The 23,360-nt window shown below is 32.5% G+C and overlaps 1 protein-coding gene across 8 annotated transcripts in view; it reads left to right on the forward strand.

Moving 5' to 3' along the window:
* The window catches only part of LOC143239982 (protein MMS22-like), a 213,586-nt gene extending 195,003 nt beyond the window's left edge, over positions 1 to 18,583 (forward strand). For 7 of the 8 annotated variants that reach the window (XM_076481705.1, XM_076481707.1, XM_076481704.1 and 4 more), the window contains 4 exons: positions 6,244 to 6,299; positions 10,081 to 10,218; positions 11,486 to 11,677; positions 13,136 to 13,313. In XM_076481705.1, coding sequence (XP_076337820.1) covers positions 6,244 to 6,299; positions 10,081 to 10,218; positions 11,486 to 11,677; positions 13,136 to 13,202 — 453 coding nt within the window. In that variant the 3' untranslated portion in view covers positions 13,203 to 13,313. Of the gene's footprint in view, positions 1 to 6,243; positions 6,300 to 10,080; positions 10,219 to 11,485; positions 11,678 to 13,135; positions 13,314 to 18,493 lie in introns of those variants that run through there. The other variant, XM_076481706.1, reaches the window with a different exon arrangement.
* Positions 18,584 to 23,360: the final 4,777 nt, after the last annotated feature.

A 23,360-nucleotide genomic window follows, 5' to 3' on the forward strand; every position in this document is an offset into this window, starting at 1 on the left:
GAATGTCACATACAAACCATCCTTCCATTCCTATTTATACAGATGGTTTGAAATCAGGTGACTGTGTGGGCTCTGCCATGGTTTGTTGTAGTTTGGGGTTGCCTGCAGAATCCCTTCTACAACTTCTGTGTTCACTGCTGAACTGAATGCCATTTCTCTTGCCCTGGATCACATAGAAGCTACGCAGTACTCAAACTGCACTATTTATACTGAATTGCTCAGCTCTCTACTGGCCCTGGATTCACTTTACTTTAGTTCACACTCTGTTCTCTCTGATATTCAAAATCATTTGGCCCATTTCTCTTTAACATCTACTTCTATCCAGTTTTTCTGCATACCAGGCCACGTTGGTATTTGCAGGAACGAGCTCACCAATACTGCAACTAAATCTATCTGTTTTGGCACTATCACCGCTGTGCCTGTTCCATACATGGACAATAGTCTTGTATTTAAGGCTAGGATCCGTGCCAGTTATCAGTCAACTTGGAGGGAGCAACATGGATACAAGCTTTTCCAAATAAAACCCTCTATTGAACTTTAGCTGTCTTGCTAACTTAAGGATTGGAAAGAGGAAGTTGTTCTAACTAGACTATGCATTGGACAAAGTTTTTTAACTCATCATTTTCGATTATCTGGGACTGATGCACCAATATGTTATCTATGTGACACTCAGGTCACAATAAGCCACATTTTACTGTCTTGTCATCATTATGATTGTTAACGATGGCACCATTTTGAACATGTTCTATCCCAAGGTTTATCCATAACGTTAGACAGTGTTATTGGCGATGGTGACACTGTCCACCTGAGAAATGTTTTTAGTTTTTTAAAGGTCATTAATCTTTTTAATGCTATTTAAGTTTTTTAATTTAGATATTTTTAATGTGCTATCCTTTTGAGAATCAAAGTACATCTAGTTTGATTTGAAATTAGAATATGGCTGTAATGTGAAATAACTTGAAACCAGGACTAGAAAGGCCAACTTTAGGTGATTAACACTGTTAGTCATCCTGGCGAGTTATAATTAAAATTTTGCTACAGATGTTTTAAAACGTTTATTAATTTACTTTCTGAAAATGGCCATAATGTCAAATAACTTGGAACCAGGACTGGAAAGGCCAACTTCAAGTGACTAACAGTGGTTTTTGAACTAACCGGTTAGTCTTCCTGGCAAATTATGATAATTACAATTATGCTACAGAAAGTCCTTTACAACTTGTATTGTTATAGTTTTTTCTCTTACCACTGTAGACTAGATGTAAACATTGGTTTTAATGCTATTTATGTTTTTTTAAAACTTTGTTTTGTTTTACTTTAATTTCCTTTTATGAATTTTACTAATATTACTTTAATTATAACTTTTTACTAAATGTTTGGTGCAGATAACTTAGTTGCTTTGTGCAGTAAAAGACAAAACCAACCAACTTCTCTTCACATCAATTCTACTGTTTTTGAGAATCTGGGATTCTCACAGAGGTACTGATGTCAATGACATTTAATTCTGGAAGCATCTTTAATTTGTATTTGACTTGCTTTTCTTTCTTAATAAATTGTCATTATATAACTGTTCTTCATCTGCATTGCACAACATTTTTTCTCATCACATATATGCATCTCTTTCCTAGACTTGTCTTGAATTTACATCATACATAAAAATGTTAAATGCCCACAAAGGATTCAGCTATTTTGGTTCAGTTTATTTGCTATGTATGATCTATCGTACACCTCGGGACACATCTTTTTACTCTCACCCACAATAATGTACTCCATTGGATTGAGATTCTGATACATTGTAGTTCTGTTTCCTTTCCCATCTTTGTTTTCTTCTATTTAGATGCTCTCCTCTCATTTTCAGCCCATGTCTTCAATACATTTTCTATACTGGGCAGAGAGTACACCTGGTACAGAAGTAGTACAGTATCCCACATATGATTCACTAATGCAAGGATCTACTCTTTTAAGAGGTTATTTGGGTGCTTTTGAGAAATGCTTCTTTGTTTTTTTTCTCACACTAGGCTCTCCACTTATTTGGTATGCAATTCTAGCTATTTGTGTGAAAAGAGGTAATGTACTGTATCAAACATTGAAATTTTCTGATACTGAAAGTATATTTCCAATAGGTACATGCCCTTCTTCCTCACTGAAGCTGGTGCTTCCATTTTCTGAAAAACCTCAAAGCAGTAGTTCAATTTTATAGAAAGAATTACATGTGTCAGAAAAGTGTGATGCACTTCTAATGATGGAAAGATGTTATATTACGATTTACGTAACATACACAATTAAACCATTATATTGCAAGATATGTTGGAGCTCAAGGCTTTTATCATGGGAAAAAAAAATCTTTTTACATATAAAGGACAGTAGTAAATGAGAATAGCTGTTTAAGTAAATGGAGGAAGTATCTATCAGAAATATATTTTCAGTACAGAAAAAGTATAATTTTTATTCATTAGAAATAATGAATAAATAATAATGTTAGTTAGGATGGTGTGGCATGAGGTGTTTTTTTTTAGTATAACAAAATGATTGGAGGCAAAAAATAAGAGCTAAAATGTTGAATGGGCAATTTCAAGCAAAGATGAATGTAATACATATAAGTGAAGACTGAGAAATTAAAACTTGTATAATATTCAAATTTGATTTATTAACTATATTTTAATACTAAGTTTATTGATATAAATGATAATTGCTCAATTAAATGTTGAATGTTACTGTAAAACACTGTGATGTGTGCACTTTGACCCCTGCAGGATCAATAAATCTGCACTTCTTTGGATCATTGAAGCCAGTCTTTGATGCACTTCCTTAGAAATATCAGGATACTAGTCCCTTGATGCATGTGCTGTGCTACACCAGCATTACTCAACCCAAGGGGTTACAAACCAAAATTATGTTGTAAGAATCCTTGAAAGAGTCAGATTTTGAAAATAGATAATAGTTTATTTATTTATATCCTGAACAAGGTGTTTTTTTCACTAAAGCTATTTTATTGGTTTGCAACTGGTTTGTGAGCCAAAATAGAAGTTTAGAATCTCCATACTACATGTTTCAATGACAAAACTCCTAGCAAAGTTTATACTTCACTTACTAAAAATTGATGTCGTGACTGGTTCATTTCGCAAGGTAGACACAATCAGTTAGCAGTTGGATAACAAGCATATGACAATTGGAGAACCAACAAAGCTGTACTTCCTCTGTAGATAAGATCAAAGTTTGAAAAAAGAAATGCAGTGCTTATGACATTGCAAGATTTCCTTGATTCTGTTGTCAGTTATATCTGGCAGAAGCTGTTATTTACTAATCATCTCTTGCAGATTGTCTGCAATGTTGAAGAATAAAATACATTGTAGGAAAATTGCCTTGTGCATCACCTGTTGAAATTCATTTTGTTTTGACATGCCTAATATTTGTCAGCTGCTGGTCATAAACAGCAATTATACATCAAATGGGACATAGCAGTAAGAGTTGATTTCAACTGAAATACAGTTGTCACCTTAAAAATGCAGAGATGTGGAATATTCCCTCCTTTCAAAAATTGTGAAATTTTCATCAAATATGAAAACATTAAAAAAAAGTAGACAATGAAAAAACCTTTTATTCAATAAATAACTTGTAACCAATATAAAACCTCCCATCCAATCTATAAGAAGAGTAGAACAACAGCCATGGAACAGTTTGGTGAGAAAAAAGAAGAGAGAGTGAGACAAGCTGAGTTGGGTGAAAGGAGGAGATCAAGAATTGAGGTCCCTTTAAAAAAAAAAAAAAGGCAATTGAAGCAGGTGGAACAAAGTTTAGGAAAACTTGCTTGAAGCACAAGAAAGCAGATAATGTAGTAGGAATTAAGACAGCCTCAGTAAAGTATATGTTGAGGAACAGAACCTTATGACAGACTGTCAGAACTTTCAAACAAGAAAGACAAAACCTTTATTAAATTTTGTTATACTGCCAAAAAGATAAAAGTTCTAAGAAGTAACTTTTGTCTCTCTTAAGAGTGTGAGAGTAGTTGATTCCAGCACTTAGCATTAGATTGAATCTTGTCAGCATGAACATAACTTACTTGCATTTTATCATAAATTATATAATTTCATAATGAGATAAACAGTAAGATCTAACAATTAGAACTTTACTTCTGATCTTGTTAGTGTTAGAACGTCTTTTGTTGAATCAGGTAAACTTCTCAACACTTAATTTCATAGTTCTGTTATGTTATACATTATGTTAAAAGGAAACCGTTACAGATTTATTGATTATGTTACATTGCATAATATTTGTCTTACTCATGTTAATGTATGATATTTTTTTAATCATTTTCACATTTGTTGACTAGATAAACAACAATATAATCAGAAAGATCTTAAGTTTGGAAAAAATGCTGCCTAAAAAAGAATTGAACATGCAACTTAAAAAAGTGAAAAAATCAAAAGTGGCACCCAAACTGGTAGTTTCACCTATAGTACCAATAAGAATTTGTTAGCAAATATTCATTCATCAGTTAACCAAGGCACACTTTTTTGTTCAAAACCAATTTCATAGAATTTTCTTAAGAATGAACAAATTGTTTTAAATACTTGCAAAATTGTGACCATAGTTTTTAATTCAGTTTTGTACCTCTTGAATCTTGTATCTGTTCTGTATTAAGTTGATGCTCTGTATTGTTCATTTAATAATTTACATCCAGTATTGTACATAGACATTTAACCCTTTAAATCAGGCTGGTCAAAATTGAGCATTTTTGTTGAATAACTTTGGATGTGTGGCCCACATTTAGACTTTGAGATCAAATTTGATACCTAATTGTATGTTGTAACAATTGATCAGCGTACCAAACTTGAAAAAAAATATCCATAAAAGTATGTTTTTCTATCAAATAAAGTTTCTATTCTTTAGTACAAAGAAACAAAAACAGAGTAACAAATTCATCCAAAAGTGGAGATTTCTATCTCCTCTATTTCTTAATGGATTGCTTGAAATTTGGTATTTGAAGTAAGGGTATATCAGAGTACTTTCACTGAAAGTATTTGGGTAGGTTGGATTATCACAGTCCAAGCTACAGAAAATGGAAAATTGCTGAACTATCACTCTTGTTCATAACACACAATGTGTCCTGTAGCTTGTTACGGCCACACAACACACTGTGTGTCTCAATAATAAGTTAGTTTTTAAAACTAGTAATGTATAAAACTAATTACTTTTGTAGCATCAGTTATTTCATTTATTAGCATTAAATAAGTTTTACTTAAATTTTTAAAATTCCAAGTTCCAGTAATTATAAACTGATCATTTATAAAACCTCAAATCATAGCCAATAAGAAAGGTAGCAAGTTACAAATCGGCTTAATAACTGACAGTGTTAATGTTAGTAAAATTCATTTAAAAATACATATGGTGAATAGAACCATCTTGTTGTTGTTATTCAGTAAGAAATCTATGCAGTTAAAGCTGTCTTGATTGGTTTGCATACAGAATTTTTATGTATAATTCAAACATTACTGAATTTGTACATAGAAATAGGCTGTCATGTTTTTGTAAATTGTGTCATGGGCATGACTTGTGTTACTGTAGAAGCATACAGGCAACAACAACAATCAACATAGTAATGGTATTGTGAAGAACAAAGGTAACAAACTTTTCAGACACCACACTAGCTGTTCATAACTACACACACACAAAAGAGGTACTGGGAGAATTTTAGTGTAGTCATTCCCCATACCTTGCATGCCGAACACTATTTTTTGTAGACAAACTGGTGATATATAATGATTTTTATTTACATTTGAGGGCCAGATGCAGTTCCCACATGCTTGTCACCACCTACTGTGGAAAGAATCCTTCACTGAACACAGCTGAGAACATTTTTTAAGTGACTGTAAAGGGTATCACATACTTATATTTAATGTTCATATTGCAGTTGGTGTTTTTTGTGCAAGTGACTGTTGATAATTTGTAGTACCTTGTTTCTCTTTAATTCATATCTTAAAATTTTGGGGATAATTTCTTACAATCCAGCTTTCTCCATAACTTTTAACAAATCATTAAATACAACACAGCATACTTTATAATTCACTGAATATATGTTTTAATGAGTCTGTCTTATTCCATGATTTGTAGTGTCTCATAACTTAAGTACTTCTGGCCTAAAATGTGCATAAAAAGCCTTGTGTGTATATATATATATATTAGCTAATGGTGGAAACTAAAGAAATATTAGAGATAACTTTTAAATTATTAATTTTCATTTTCTAGGCTGTGTTGTTTCTGATGGAGCTTTTTACAAGAGCAGAAGATTTCATAAAAATCAGGTTTGAAATTGAACAGAAAATAATTCTGAAACATTATATTTATGCTGTTAATATCTGCAAAACTTGTGTAAAGGAAATACTTATGGATGATCTACTGTGTCACTTGGTTCAGTTCACTACTGAAAATATTGTTCTTGGACATTTCACTTCCATTCTTTTCCTTATTGTGGTATTTCACTACCTGTTCCAGCTATGTATAAGTGACTTATTATGACTTGACAACAATTTTGAGCCAGTGGCTGGGCTACAGGCTCATAATCCAGCAAATAAACTCCACTATTTTCATGGAATTGCTCACAACCTAATTCATTGTTTAAAAAGTAAAGATTTTTCATCATATTAAATAAAATGTTTTACAACACATAAGCCTTTTTTGTTATTTTGAAAGAGTGTTTCTCTAATAAGCTAATATTTTTTAATATTTTACTGACTGGAATGTTTGTGTAGTGAACTAATACTGATGAACTATTTTTATTTATAATCTTAAATAAGATATGTAAGGGAGATTATGATATAAAATTATCAGGTAGCAAAATACCCTAGTAACAAAAAGACCAGTGTCAAAATGTTTTGGAACAAAATATTCAGTATCGAACTGTCTGGCCACTGTGTCACTCAGCTACAGATCTCGTTGAGAAAATCTGAATAACAAAAGAATTTTCTGTGATTAGTTTAAGGATAAAACTATTGTTGATTTACATGTGATAATTATCTTGAAAGCTTATGTGATCTAGTTATATAACATATAATTATTTTTAGTAATTTTTAAAGATTACTGAATTAAAGTTTGCCTACTTTCTTTATATTTAATGAGAATTTTTGTAAAAAACTTTTGTACAGTTTCTAATTAACATTCACAAACATATAATCAAATTCAAGTATAACCAAGTTTCTGCAATATTTTGACACTTTAAGTAATAACAGGGAAGAATAGAATTATATAATATTATAAAGTATTCTGTAGTCTGTATTCACTGGCCCAAGTAATGGTTTCACTTGAAAAACTTCATATATCACAAATTATACTACTATTTTGGCCATTCATCTTTCAGCCAGGAACGTGATCTCACTCCCTTGTACCATCATAAATTTGAACCAAGTTTTGTGCAACCTTAAAAGAGCTTAACTTACTACAAACCCTTCATTTCAAGTAGTTTGTCATGCTTACTCAAGTCTGTAGCATTGCCCAGCATGAGTTCTATTAAGTTTTTCAGAATGGTTATGGCAGTATTCACCACTTTCTGTTGGTTCTTGTGGACCTATTGAGCCATTGGTCAAAACCAGTAACTGTGCCAAATTTTCTGCTTGGCAGAGTATGGGTGCTGGTAGTTCCAGGACACTTGCTATTCCATTCGTTGTAATCAGTAATATTTCTGCTTTTGCTGTCAGCATATTAGCGGTAGCTCATTCACCAGTGCCCCATCAGATTACAAGTGAAGCAATTGCTTACTCCTCCTCTAGGCAGAAGCATCAGTTGTATAGGCTGTAGCATTTAAACCATGGGATAACTTGGAAATCCCTGCTTGTTTACTGGAAACTAGTATGGTTGCATCAAATGACTGGAATTCAACATCGGTGAGGTGTCTGATTAAGTAAACTGTGGGCTTCTTCCTCTCAAAAGTTAGGCTCAGAGTTATCAATACATACATTGTCACAACTGAAACTGCATTGATTAATCTCAACAAAGTTATCCAGGAAGATGTCTTTTTCATTCTAGTAAAGTCATTGCAGGGTAACCATTACTGAGCAGGTGACACATATAATCCATAAGTGGTCAGATTCTTCCTGACATTTCTTTTTCAAGCTTTATATTTGATTTGATGAATTGGTTGATTTTCTACTAGGTCAAATTGATTGTGTAACTTGGTCACAACTGTATTTTGGAGCTGAACTGTTTAAGTTCAGTTTTAAGCATTGGACTACCTGCACTGAGTTCAGCATTTTTTAGTAGTTATTAATCTGAAATGCATCAAAAAATCATTCAAATCTTCTTAATCTTTGAACATCAGGATTAAGTCTGTTTTTAGTTTCACTCACAGAGACTTGTAATGCTGCCAAAGTCTCTCTTGCAGGTTATTGGCCTGTGCTTGCTGAAATGCCACTGGTGTCAAAGGTTTGTGAATGTAGATATACTTAGTAAGCCCAACAGGTAGTTATTTTCTGATCCATGGTGGCAGAGCAACGAGTTAATCTCAGCAGCTTACCTTATAGCTCTGCATAATGCATGATTGACTTAGAAGGATACCTGCTTTCTTGGAGAGTTTCACTATTGCCACATGGTTCATTGTATTTACCCATGGGTGACCACTGTCTCACCAGCAGTGTAACAGTCCTTCACCAAAACTGGAGCTGTGGTACTCTGGCTGATGATGGTCTGTATAGACCTCCCCTAGTTTCAAGCTTACTAGATGCCATTCTACCTCAATGACCCTTGGCCATTCAATGCTTCTCTTGTACAGTAGAAAGTCCATGTATTTACAATGTTAAAATTAGGGGTTTGATTCTCCTCTGTGGACTCAGCAGATAGCCTGATGTGGCTTTGCTATAAGTAAAACACAAACACATATTCTCAGTGGCAATGCTTGATCTGCCATTCTAGCTGCACCCAGTATCATTCTATCTTCTCAAGTTTATGGTTGCAGGAGGGTCAGTGTCATTTACAGTCTTGTCCTCTTAGACTCAACACCTCATTGAACAACCATTTTTGTCTAATTACAAACTCTACCTCTCAATTATGAATACATCTACTAGAGAAAATACCATTCCTTCAATTAAAAAAAAGGTACTGCTTTAAATTAATTTAAATTAAAGTGTTTTGGTAAGGCCAGTATGCACATTAGTGAAAACAGATAATTTCACAATAATATCCCATGGTCACAGCACCTAAAATTATCTCTTCCACCTATTGCAAATAAATGGTAAAATGTAATAAAACCAATTTCATAGAATTTTCTTAAGAATGAACAAATTGTTTTAAATACTTACAAAATTGTGACCATGGTTTTTAACTATAGTTTGTGCCTTTTGAATCCTGTATCTGCTCTCTATTAAGTTGATGCTCTGTATTGTTCATTTAATAATCCAGTATTGTACATAGATATTTAACCCTTTAAATCAGGCTGGTCAAAATTACAGACCTAAGTTTTTTTATCCTTTCCCTCTGTGGTATTTTCAGATTAACCAATTTCTGCAAAGAATTACATATGTTGACTTTATAACAAGAGTATCAGCATTATAAATTACAAAGCAAATTGGAAGTTGAATAAACTTACTGATTTTTAAGAAAGAAATAAAGATCCTGTACACAATATATAATGCAAAATAGGAAATCTTTATTTATATCAAAGCATCAAGTACAGTATACATACTTTATATTAGACTGGTGAATTGATTAACAAGCTTTTCTTCTCAAGATTTTTTCTATAAAAAAGAAATGTCAGATTTATTCTAACGCTATCTACATGACTTGACATTCTTATTCAACATAAGGGAAAGGCCTAACCTCTAGACATCATCTTGCTTTAACACTGAAGAACAGGATTATAAACATTCTGACACAACATGCAGTATTACAGCAGTATTTCCACTGTTGAGGCTAGTACTATTTCAAGAGAATTACAAAGGAAGAAATATAGTTGGGATGGAGTCGGTTTAACTTCTTTTTTTTTTTTCTTAAATATTCCATATATTCACACACAAACTACATAAATTCGACCTGAATGGTAAAATCTAATAAGACCAATATCATAGAATTTTCATAACTTATTTTAAATACTTGCAGAATTGTGACCATTGTGTTTGGGTCAGTTTTGGATCTCCTGTTGAATTGTGAGAACTCATCCATTTTGCCCCATCTAAAGGACTTTATGAAAGTTGTGCTGTCAGCTACTCATAAACCATTACAAACCTGTAATTATTAGTATGTATCTATTCTTTATTAAGTTGTTGTTCATTATTGTCAATGTAATAATTTAACTCCAGCACTATACATATTCATTTTACCTTTAAATTATAACTGGTTAAAAATCAGTTAATTTAATTAACCTTGAAGTTGTGTAATTGTGAAACTATACATATTATTATTCCAAATGTAGTAAGTGTTTCTTCAAGAAAGTTTGCAAGCTTTGAGACATGGATAACTTGTTTTTGTAATTTTACATACTTAATTAGTTGAATAAATGTAAGCTTAGAGATCATTTAAAACAAAAAAAAAACTTGAATGTATAGACTTTACAAAATTAAAAGTTTTAGTAATTTTTATATAATTTATTCTTATGTATAAGTGTATGTACATAATTATATGTATTTTCAAACTGTATGATTTTATTTTTTATTTTGTGCACTTTATTGGAAAATGAAATATAAGCTGCAGCGACCATAGAATAAAAACAAATATGTTATTCTATTCATATAATCTCTACAAAATTAAAAGTTTTAGGAAAATTTCAATTTATATAATATATTTATATATATGTATGATTAAGTGCATCTTCAAGAAATACTGGAAGCTTTCAGTAAAAATTACAAATCTTTTGTAGAAGGTCAATGAAGTTGTTTTAGTTTATTGACTTGTCTTGAAAACTTCTATTTTTGTAATATTTCTTTTTTGTGTTATTAATATTTTTTTAAATTGACAAAGACATTTTCAGAAATTTATGTCACTTATTTTAAAGGTCAGGTTTAAATATCTGTTGGTAGAAATAAATGTGTTATTAGTCCTTGCCCTAATTAAGTACAAATTGCTTGAATGAAGTTGATAATAACAATAATTAACTTTCCTATTCAGGTTTACATCATAGCAGTTGATGATATATGTCTGTCATATTCAGTTGGACTGGTCAGAGCTACATCAGCTCTGGATGTGACAGATAATAGTGTGTATGGTTGGCATGTTATTGCATAATCTTCTTTGCCTTTTATTCTTAAGTTTTTAGAATTATAGTTTGTGTAGAGTATAAAATAAAGCTTTAAATATATACTTTTTAGCCATTTTCAAAATTCCAGGTAAAACTTGTAACTTTACTTACATCTTTGATTGAAGAAAAGAACAATCTCTTCTGGTAAAATAATATTTTTAATACTTTTTATACCAGTTATTTTTTTATATTTTTACTCTCTAGAGTTTAAGGCTAAAAATTACATTTATGTTTAAATTGTTGGTGAATGTATAATTTCTCTACCCACAGTTCAGTAATTCTAGAAGTGACGAAAACTTTTGTGAGACATCATCTACCATGGGCAACAGGAAAAACCTTCAAAGTTCTTGAATTCCTGTTGAACCTTTCACCTACTTTAATAACAAACATAGTGTCAGTTTTGACTAAAACAGTGGAAGAGATTGAAGAAAAACGAGGAGTTGGGCAAGATAATTTACTACGGTATGTTTAACTTGTACTAAAATTTGTACTGTTTTAAAGCATTTCAGAGAGGCTACATTATATTGTATTTCATTGATTTGGTTGTATTCAGATGTGTTTAAAACCTTATGCTTAAGATAAAACAAATATTGTAATTTGTTATTAAAGATACTGCAATTTGTAGTACAGGAACTAAAAAAGTTAATTGTGCTTGATATTAATAGTTTTGAAATCTGGAATGATTTATGTTATAAAAAATCAATATAAACTTCAAAGTTACAAGCTTTTAACACTTAAAGTATATTTTTATTGAAAAGCATTTTAAACATATGTCCACTTCATTATTGTCCACATCTTCTGTAATAAAATGACAGCTACTTTCAGAAAAACACTATCTGTATGAAATAGATTATATTTACTTGTTTGTTTTAATTGTCACATCTTTCTGTAAATATATTTTTTGAGACCTTTATAATTTTATGACACTGAAAATATTTTTCTCCTCTGTTATTTTACATTCTTACATTCATTGTTTCTAAAAATTTAACTCAATTGTACTTTTTATTTCATTTCTTAGTGGCTTTAAGCACTTAAATTGAAAAGTGTATTGTGAAAACTACAGTGACATAAATATGATTTAGCTTTCTGTTCATGTGCTTGATGAAACTGACTGACCCGATATCTGTAAAGCTATATGTATGTTTTGCCATGTTACAAATTTAAATGTCGGTTCTGAAAGCCAGTACATAACACATTAACTGTAATGTATATGATTTAAAATATAGTCGCTAATTAATTTTGTAAAGGGGTCTCTAGTATATACAGTTACATTTAAAAGTTATTGACCCAGCATGTACTGACCTATGAAATAAATGACTACATGGTAGGTCATTGTTTGAAGGCTTGGATATTTTCAAAATCACAAGTAGAAATGCCAACATGATTAACAAAATGAAAGTCACCAGTTGTTCATACTTTGTTTTTTTTAAAACAACTTGTTTAGGTTTTTTCAACTTAGTATATACATGTTATTCCTTCTTGTATAACTAAACGTCTTCAGTATTGAGTTTGTTCTAGACTGTAGAAACTCTTCTATAATTATCAAACCTTTCCACAGACCACAGTTTGGGAACTTGTGATCTATATCCAAAATATTTCAAATGACGTATGTTAGAAAGAAAACTCGTTACTTATACCAATTTGTATAAGTATCTGTGTCATTCCTTTAGATGAGTTTACCCCAACACGGAATTACTAACTTCGTACAAGCATCTATGAGATAGCCAGTACCATATGTGAACTTTACCTAAGCATATATATCTGAAAGTATATGTTTATGATTTTAAAAAGGCATTGTACTTGCATACAAAACACCTGTATATAAATTTTAAAAAATGTATACATTTTTATGTTTTAGCTGCAGATATGTTTTTGTTAAAGGGTATTTCAGGATTTTATTTTTGTTTCTTTTTAATACAGGCAGAGAATTCACCATCTCTTTTCTAAATTACAAGAAAGTAGTTCCTCTCTAAAGAAGTCAGTGTGAATATAAAAGTTATGTAAGATTTTTTTTTTACTGTGAACATTTTTAGTGGTATAAAATGATAAATGAAATTGTACATGTATATATTTTAATTAAAAAAATTTATCTATCTTGCTTGATTTTCTTACCTTTTGTGTATGAATTATGGAACAGCTGTATAAATAGTTGTTTTTAGACTTTATTTATTTCCAAGCTATTTAGTTTTTTATCCTTTTCACAGTTATGTAAGATTTTGCAAGTTTGTTTTTTTTCTAGATCAAATTGGTGTTTAGTTTTAATAAGGTGGGATACAAAATCTACACACTGCCCTTCTGCTGTAAAAACAGCTCAGGAAAACGTTTTGTAACAACAAAGAATGAATACAAAATGTACAGCAACAGTGGTTTTTACCAATTAATATGTCAAGACTGCAACAGTGTATGTGCAGGTCAAACAGGACATCCCATAGACACAAGAATTAAAGAGCACTCTAGAAATTGGAAATTAAGGAAAAGCGATTCAACCTCCATATCCCACCTTCTTGAAATTAAATACCAATTTAATCCAGAAAAAAATTGCATATCTGTGCAAAAAATTAAAAACTAGATGTCCTGGAAATTTTAGAAATAAAGTCCAAAACAAATCCAGAAAAACTTTTAAATGACCAAACTAACTAAAGCTCATCCTCGCTTCTTACCCGTTTTGCCATTAGGTGAATGTAAAGGTCTCTTCCAATTCTACATTTAAACACATACAAATCTGTTACAAAAACTTTCAGTCTCTACTTGATGATTCTTTTGCCAGCAAAACGATGGTAGTGAATAAATGATGTATTTGTGAAAGCTACAGTTGTCTTGTTTTTTTCCTCAATTCTTCCCCTCGGAAGGTTTTGTTCTTTCAGTTTACCTCCTCTGAGATCTAAACATCCACCCATGTGTTTGCCATGCATGGCAACCCATGAAAGGGAGGAGAGGATCCTCAGGGGTTAAGAGGTCCAACCCTAACACACCACTTTGGCCTTGAATTCCTGTAGATGGGCAGCTTTGGGGTGGACCCCTAGGGTCAACCAAGTACCAATGTTGGATGTTCTCAGCAGGTGTTGTGGACATTGTATCTGATGCTGGTGTTTAGGTACAGTGCTCACGAAACCCTGGCGTTGCTGCAGTGTCCTTGTTTGACATTGTAGTGTGTCCCCTCCTAGGGATCTATGGTGGTTGGGATCAGTGGGCACCGAAATTTCCCTTCCTTTATTATGGATACTCCAATTACAAATCTTAATTTGGGAAAAGTTAAGAGTTCCTTGGCTATGTCTGGTGTTCAGATGGTGATGGGTATTCCCTTGATGATAATAGCAGGTGGTATCTTGGGTGTATTAATGGAGCCTGAAGGACTTGACTGTCGAGTTTCTTGATATGATGATAGGTTGGTCATTGGTAGGTTCGTCAGTTGTAGGTTTGAGCTTGGCATCATCGGTCTTGTTTGTCGAAGTTGTATACTTGGTTGGAGAATTGCTGGGAGTTTGGTACTCAGGGAGCAGCAGTTTTCAGCTTTTTGGAGGAGCTGGTATTGGTTGGCAGTGGATAGTGGGGTGCCTAAGGATATGATGATCATTGTCCTGGTCTTCATTCTGATGAACATTGATTAAAAATTGACTTCAAACTGCTATTAAGCAGATATGGTCAACTAACAGTCTCTGGTAGCCTTGTTATCAGTTATAAACAAAACACTGGAAATAAAATTCACTGATTAGATTAGTCCTGATAAGGACTATAAATAATGTCAGTGGAAAATGTGGCAGAAAAGTAGAGAGTAAGCATAACTAAATACAGCAAAATCTTCAACTCCAACTTTCACCAGTTTTTTTATACCTCATCAGTTTCACACTATTTCAGAATGTGCTGATCATGTGACTGCCCTACATCAGTCATATTGCACCATCTATGCTAATGCAAAGGGTTCCCTCTATTATTAGAGAAAATCCTCACTTATTCAATTAGCATTCTAGTGTATTTTAACTTGCATTCCATGTAACTACAAACTGTTGATTGTTTAATCACACATTGATATTAGTTCCAACTTCAGGTTTCCACTTGCTTGAGTTCCTTTGTTTCTACATATTTGTTTTTTGAAATATTTCTTTTTTTCTAATCCTAATCTGTTTGTATGAATTCAAAATTTAATATAGCAGATGATGAAGTTCCCAAAATAATACACAATAGTTCTGACACGGGTCTCCAGGTCAACGATACCTGCTGGGGAAGCACAAACCTTAGTTCGAGATGATTTTGTCTTAAATTCGAACAACAATTTCTTCTTTTCATTTCACTTTATGTTTTTTTGTTAGGGTATTTCTTTCATTGGCACTTTCCACCAATTACTGCACCTACATGTAATCTAATGGGTGTTGTATTGTTATCTTTCTCAGATCTGTGGTAAGTTTTTCAGCATATATATATTCCTCACCCTCAGTAGGTATGTATGTGTTAAGTGAGTTTATGTACACAGACCTAAGTTCCACACATTAATCTAGGTCTTTCGTATCTTTTGTTCTCAGTATTTGGTGTGTTACATTTTTATAATTTTTTTATCATGTAAGTTACTTTAGTTTAAATTTGCATTTAGAGTTTGATTATTACTTTTCTTCTTTTTGGTATATGTATAGGTTTTGCACAATCGTTTACTGTTTGGATAATTATAACTAAAGCTAATTTTGTGGGTGTGTTGATTTGTTATTTTTATTTACTTTCATACATTACTCATTTTCAAACATTAGTTATACATATTACACAGAAGAAACAAATTTGTGTAATATGTATGTCCAATGTTTTCTTATCGTTTTTTTTGTTGTTGTTGCTGTTGTGAAAAAACAAAACAAATTAATCTAAATAACTGTATACATTTAATATTGTGTTAATATGTTTTAAATTTCTCATACAGTCACTTAAAACATTTTAAACACTTGACTCTGTATCTTTAGGCCTATGTATAATATAACTTAAGCATAAGGTCTAATACATAAATGTTAACGTAAGGTTTAGCTCAAACACTGCTTGGTAAATGATGTATATGTTCAATGCTCAGTGGTTACGTTGATTTATTAGAAATGTTTGTTTAATTTTTCTTTACTTTTTGATAATTTCCGTGATGTAACAACAAAACAGTTTAAGTCAAAAGTTTAACATTATTGAATTGTAGCCGAAAGCAAAATAAAATTTACAAAGTAGTTTCAGTTAAGCCTTACTTTACATTTATTTATTGAGCCTAATGCTAAAGTTATACTACATATATGCTTAACGATACAGAGTCAGTGTTTAAAATGTTTTAAGTGGAGAATAAATATTAATTAAAGAATATTTTGGTGTTTTAACACATTTAATGTTCACTTGAGTTTGAAGTTAAGCACAAAGGTACATGTTCTACCAGCCACAGATATCAAAATCTAGTTTCAAGCACTTAAGTACACAAACATACTGCTATTCTCCTGGGGAGCTATTAATTTTGCCTTAAAACCCAATAAAAAATAAATATTTATTAATACCAAATATCTTTTATTCTTTATATGATCGACAGAGTTTAAAAAGTTATGTCAGACTGTTTATTTCTTCAGTGTTATTTCTAGAAACAAATTATAACAGTGAAAAACTCAAGAATATATTTGAATCTCTTTCTTAATGCACACACTTCTGTTTATTTTATGCTAAAATTTTATTCTTCTGCGTAATTTTTGTTACCTGAATATTCCTTTCTATCTACAGAAGTTTACCTTCCATCACCTGTTTACATCTTTTGTTGAACAGACGTCCAATTACCTATTTGCGCTTCTTCTTAAAATTCCGATAATGTTTACCTGCTGTTCTTTTTCCACCATTTGAATGATTGAAAGGGTTATATTTTGAACTGCCACAGCAGTCAAAAACACAAGTGAAAAAGACGGAACACAAACAAAAACCAGAAGTACAAAATTCCATAATAACTATAGAAAAGCCATTAATGGAAGCTCTAACAAGTATAATTAAAGAATTCAAGACAATACTCAAAATCAAATAAAAATTGCATAGAAATACTTATAAAAATACAAACACATCTCCCACTCATTTAATCAGTTACTGACTTAATGGCAAAATAAATTCATGGCAGCACACGTAAATATACTGGTCAAATTACCTCTAAAAAACACGAGATTGAAGCCAGGTATACCTGTAATTAATGAAACCTGTCCATATGCAAGCACATAGATTTAAAATAAAAGGCTACTCAATGGTTAGAAAAGATCAAACAAGTAATAATGACCTCAGTGAAGTGATTGTAAAGGAAGTACAAAACCTTCCTCGACTGAATGTATTATCACAGGTGTACAAACTGAAAATTCAATCAATGTAAAAGAAACAGGAATATACTGCTCAGTGAATAAAACACCTCTTGAGTTTTAGAAACAATTATAACTCCATTACAATAATAACCAGTGATCTTAACAGTAAGCAACTTATCTTTTACTGTAAATCAACAAATGCAAACAGCAGAATTCCATACAAGTACCTATCAGATATCAAACCATATCCAGACTAAAACAATCAATAACAACACAAATACCGCTACCTCACGCAGAAATAATAGAAATGATAAAATACAGAAGGAAGCTACTAAGACATTTCATAGAAAGCAGAGATTTTGTTTATTTTGAATTGCGTGCAAAGCTACACGAGGACTAGTTAAGAACTAGCCATTCTTAACTTAACAGTGTAAGACTAGAGGGGAGGCAGCTAGTCATTGTAATGTCCCCACGGTTGAAAGGTCAAGCATGTTTGGTGTAATGGGGATTTGAATCCACGACCTGTAAATTACAAGTTGAAAGCCATAACCACCTAGCCATGGTGGGTTAAAGCAGAGATCCCACACTAAAAACACAAATAAACAAATTAAGAAATGAAGTCTGACAACTGAAACAAGCCAGCTTGGACAAATTTTGTTTACAACTTAATGACAAAACTGGTAAAATAATTCTGGACACACCTGAAACGATTCACCATAACAAGAAGTCCAAGCAATAATTACCCGCCATTAAAAACACAAAATCAAATAGCATACATTAACTCTGAAAAGGCAAATGCATTTAAAGAACACCTCCAAAACACACTAGGAACCATATATGAACACACATTTCTACCAGGTCATCCCATAAATAATGTCCGAAAATTTAATACAGAAAGTGCATCGTCATTTCTTTGTAGAAGGCTTTAATGACTAAAATATGTAGTAGGACATACATAAAAATGTTCAGACAAATACAAAAACCTAACCCAACTCCATTCTTTCAGATCATTAATCAAATAAATCCTTATGAAGATGGATGTGTCTGAAGAGCACATTAGGCATATAGTGCTTTAGGAGTTTAGAAAAGACAATAGTGGAGCTAAAACTACACGAAACATTCAAGGATGTTTATGGTGCGGAGTCTCTCAATGAAATAAAATGTCGAAGATGGTTTCACAAGCTCAGATCAAGTGACTACAGCTTCAGTGATGTGCCACGTTTAGGTCGTCCTGTTGAGTTTAATGATGACTTACTGCTGGCTGCAGTTAATGTAGATTGTGTAACAGTTGAAGAACTATCACAGAAGCTTAATTCAACAGTTCACCGTCATCTGCAACACTTGGAAAGGTGTCAAAACTTGGAAAATGGGTCCTCCATTATTTGGGAGAAGCCAACTTTAGAACAAGAATGGACATTTGCATTTTTCTGTACTCTTGTGAACGTAACTCACCTTTTTTGGACAGGTTAGTGACGGAGATGAAAAATAGATATTTTATAAAAGTATTAAGCCCTACAGACAATAACTCAGTGCAGGTAAACTGGCTAAAACACAACCAAAAATGGACCTCCACTCTCGGAAAGTCTTGTTAAGCATTTGTTTGGTAGGATATTGTTGGTGTGATCTACTTTGAATTGCTGCCACTCAATGTAACGATTACATCAGACTTCTATTTTCAACTGTTGAAGAGCTTAAATGTTCCATTGAAAGAAAAGAGGCCTGCTTTGATCAATCGTAAAGGTATTGTGTTACACCAGGATAATGCACGGCTCCAGGCAGCAAGGATCACATCTGCAAAGAATGAAAAGCTAGACTAGTTCCACATCCTCCTTATTCTTCAGATCCTGGCCCTATCTGATTATCACCGATTCCGAAGTTTGCAGAATTATCTTGATTGAAAAGAGCTTAGAATACATCAAGATGCCAAACTGCCCTCTCTACATTGTATTCCTCTAAACCCCAAGAGATTTATAGAAGTGACATTCAGAAGCCTGTGAATCGTCGGCAGAAATTAATAATAATGGAACGTACATTATTGATTATTAAATAACATTAAAAGAGTTTGAAATCCTTTTTCTTTCTTTGAACATAAAATTGGACATTGCTTCAGGGATGACCTGATACAATAAAGTTAATAACTTCGTACAACTTAACTAAACAGTATACTCACCAAAATTCCCAGCCAACTCGCAGAATATGATAACAAAATTAGATGAAACAAAAAAACTATTACACATCAGCTCAATAAAACAATCACGGAAAAGGAAGTAAAACTGGCAATAAAAGCTACAAAACAAGACACCAAGAGAAGATAGCATAGTCCTCAAAAAAGGCACTCAGCCTCACACGACGGCACTCTAATTTATCACTCGGTTCTGTTTACATCTCGGTTTCTTGGAAGCAAGCAATAGTCCTTATGTTCCATAAAGAAGGAAAACCTGCAAACCAAACAACTATAACCCGATGATTCTGACAAGCTGTATAAGAAAACAATCTCGAAATGATAATTATCTATAGAATTACCTCTGGGAATTATTTGCTGGCCCTCCAACCTCCTAGAAAATAGACGTTGCAAAATAAATGTCAGGGGGACAATCATTATTGAATAACATAGAAGAATACACCTACAAATATCATATAAATTAAAAGTACCAAAAATTAAATCGGTAATAGTCACAAGACAAACAAAACATAAAAAAGATTCTCCAAAACTGTTCATGAGTGGAACACTTCTCCAGACTACAACTTCGGCCAAATTCTTAGATTTAACCTTCAAAACGAAGGTAACGTGGGTGAAGCATACAAGTAATAAATTAACAAAAATTTGGAAACTCATAAATTATGCAAGCCTCACTGGCAAAAACCAAGTAACCTCACCAGACAATATAATAAAAATATACAAAACATGTATACAACCTATCATCGAATATGCATAGCCAGCATAGTTAAACATAGCATCTAAGCACATAAATAAAATACAATCGATACAAAATTCAACAATTATTACATAAATAAAATACAATCAATACAAAACTCGGTAATTATTAAGCGTTCAATGTGTTAATTGACAACTAATGAAATGTGTTGTATGTATTTACCAAGCTGTTCGTTTAAATGTAATAGTTTGCAGCACTGAATATTAGCAACGTTATGCACAACGCAAGAATTTTAATGCGGATAACTGCATGGAATATTTCGTTTGTTTTGAATTTCGCGTAAAACTACTCGAGGGCTATCTGCACCAGCCGTCCCTAATCTAGCAGTGTAAGACTTGAGAAGAAAGGTAGCTAGTCATCACCGCCAATTCTTGAGATACTCTTACCAACGAATAATGGGATTGACCGTCACATTGTATCGCCCCAATGGCTGAAAGGGCGAGCATATTTGGTATCATTGGGATTCGAACTCGCGACCCTCAGTTTACGAGTCGTGCGCACTAACCACCTGACCTTGCCAAGCTGAAAGGGGTCGGAGCAAGAGCGGTGTACTCTGACCCTAATGTACCGTAATAAACATTCACCAATTAGCAAAACTTCAGTATAGACAGGAGAAAGAGGTTCAAATAAACCTGACCCTCCTTGGTCTATAAAAGACCTAAAGTTCAATAACGAGAAGAAAAAGAAGGAATAAACTTCAACAAAAACTTAATAATTAAGTAACTTTTGCATCAGCACAAATATTCTTGATTTTAAAATCATAATTGGGCTTTACGAATTCTTTGTTGGCAGTGTTTTGTCACTTAGTGATATGGACTGAAAAACAAAATCTATGACTAACATAAACAAATAGATGAGCTAAATTTTTGAGCTAGTACTGTATGAAAACACCGAAAATAATTTTTACGATCCAAAACATAAATGAATAATTAAAGAAAATATTTTAATATAAGTTAATATACAAACTTTTCTACACTTATTCATTGGTGGCAGCACTTCACTTTTTCTTTAAAGAAGGAAGAGTTATTTTACGTATATACAAGTATGTACATGGAATTTTTAGACTATGAATTTTGTTAAACAAGTTCTAGCCTCGAGTAATACACGACATACAAAATCTATGACTTATTTAATTTTATATCAAAATTAAGTGCCTTAAGGCTAACCTTAAATGACTATTTGTTTGCTGTAACTTGAGGTACGAATATTTCTTCCGTCAGTTGGTCAGAGAAATAAATTTTGTGAATGTCTGTGGTTTAAAAAAGATGAATAAATAAATAAAATAAAAAACTTTACCATGTCACTCGTTGTTAGCTGCCTTTTATTTAGTAAATTTTGTTTGAAAATGATAATATAAAAATAGTCAACCCATCTTTCAAAATAACATCAAAATCATCTATGACAAAATACTACACCAGCCATTAACTTACTGTCAAATGATAATAACTTACTAATCATAGATCTTCCGTATTTTTTAGCAGCCATCATATTTGAGTCAGGTAAAAATAAAAACAACCAGAAATATCTTTAGCCAAGCTGCAATCTTGCAGCCCACCAGCTTTATAAAGATAATTTTTATTTTTTCACAAATCCTACGAAGGAGTTTCACTGCTGTAATAACATTACATGTGCACCAGTAATACTCCATTACTTTCGTTAAGATGCAATGTGACTTTCAGAGTCACTTTTTCACTGTCGCTTATTTCTTTTACAAGAAGTATCTAAACATTCTCCTGCACAGAGTTAAATAAAGAATGGTGTTTAGGCGCTTTTACGTGGCCAGGTGGGTTAAAGCGTTTGACTCGTAATCGTTGCCAAAAGAGTAGCCCAATAGTTGGCGGTGGGTGATGATGACTAGCTGTCTTCCTTCTAGCCTTATACTGTTAAATTAGGGTCGGCTGGGGCTGAGAGCGCTCGAGTGGTTTTGCGTGTAATTAAACAAACAATGCGTTTGTACTGTAAATAAAACATTTACTTAATATTTTTAGATTACTAATTAAGGTTCATTTACATTAAAATTGTAAAGGTTACAAAAGGTAATATTTCTGATTCGTGCGATGGGAAGAAATTATCTAAAATCAAAATACAAAATTTATTCAAAAACCAAATTTTATACGTGAGCATTGCTTCTTATATGAACTGTAGAAGGCACTAGGAGATCAGTACGCTAGTTTGTTTTGCACAATTTTTTGATAAAATATTTACTTTAAAGAACGTAGAAGTAAAACTTAAAAGTTATTCATTCAGTGATATAAAGCTAAACTAGAATAAAGGTACAGCTAGCCTTAATTGTGAACTACTATAACCTACATACAATTAAGATATACTAATCAATTTTAAACTATTCACTAGGAGGTGAGCAGTTAGTCAGCAGCACCTGCCGCCACATGAGCTTAGAATCAAATAACAGGGCTGATTACACTATGTAACAAAATGTTTACTTTTTCTTGTTCCTGGGCAGAAAGTGTTATTTCCCAACTGCTTATGCCTAAAGTAAATGGAAAATACCTATTTTTCTCTTCAAACTTTGCTTTTGAGACCTGGACAATGAAATTTTCAAATTTACCCATTTTCCAGGGCATTACAGGTAGATTCAGTGCTGAGTAGCTGATAGAGAATTTTCACGAACTTACAAGAATTTTTAAGAACCTTTAATAAGTTTCTAGAACTTTTCATAGTAATTTCTATTCAGTGGCTCACCACTTCAGTTTAGTTCTAACTGCTTAAGTGAACACATAGACCTATTTGATTTTATCAGAGATAGCATCAAGAAGCTGCAAGCATTCTCCAGACACATTCTACTATGTATGTAACCAATTTATCAAGACAAGAGCGAAAAAGTACTCTGTGACAGCATCTGCTAAAATGGGTGACGCCTACAAGACATATTTCGGCATGCTTGTCAGGGATCAAGACAAACCCTGGGCACCTCATTTT

Source organism: Tachypleus tridentatus, chromosome 13 (genome assembly GCF_004210375.1).
Source record: "Tachypleus tridentatus isolate NWPU-2018 chromosome 13, ASM421037v1, whole genome shotgun sequence".
NCBI classification, from domain to species: domain Eukaryota; kingdom Metazoa; phylum Arthropoda; class Merostomata; order Xiphosura; family Limulidae; genus Tachypleus; species Tachypleus tridentatus.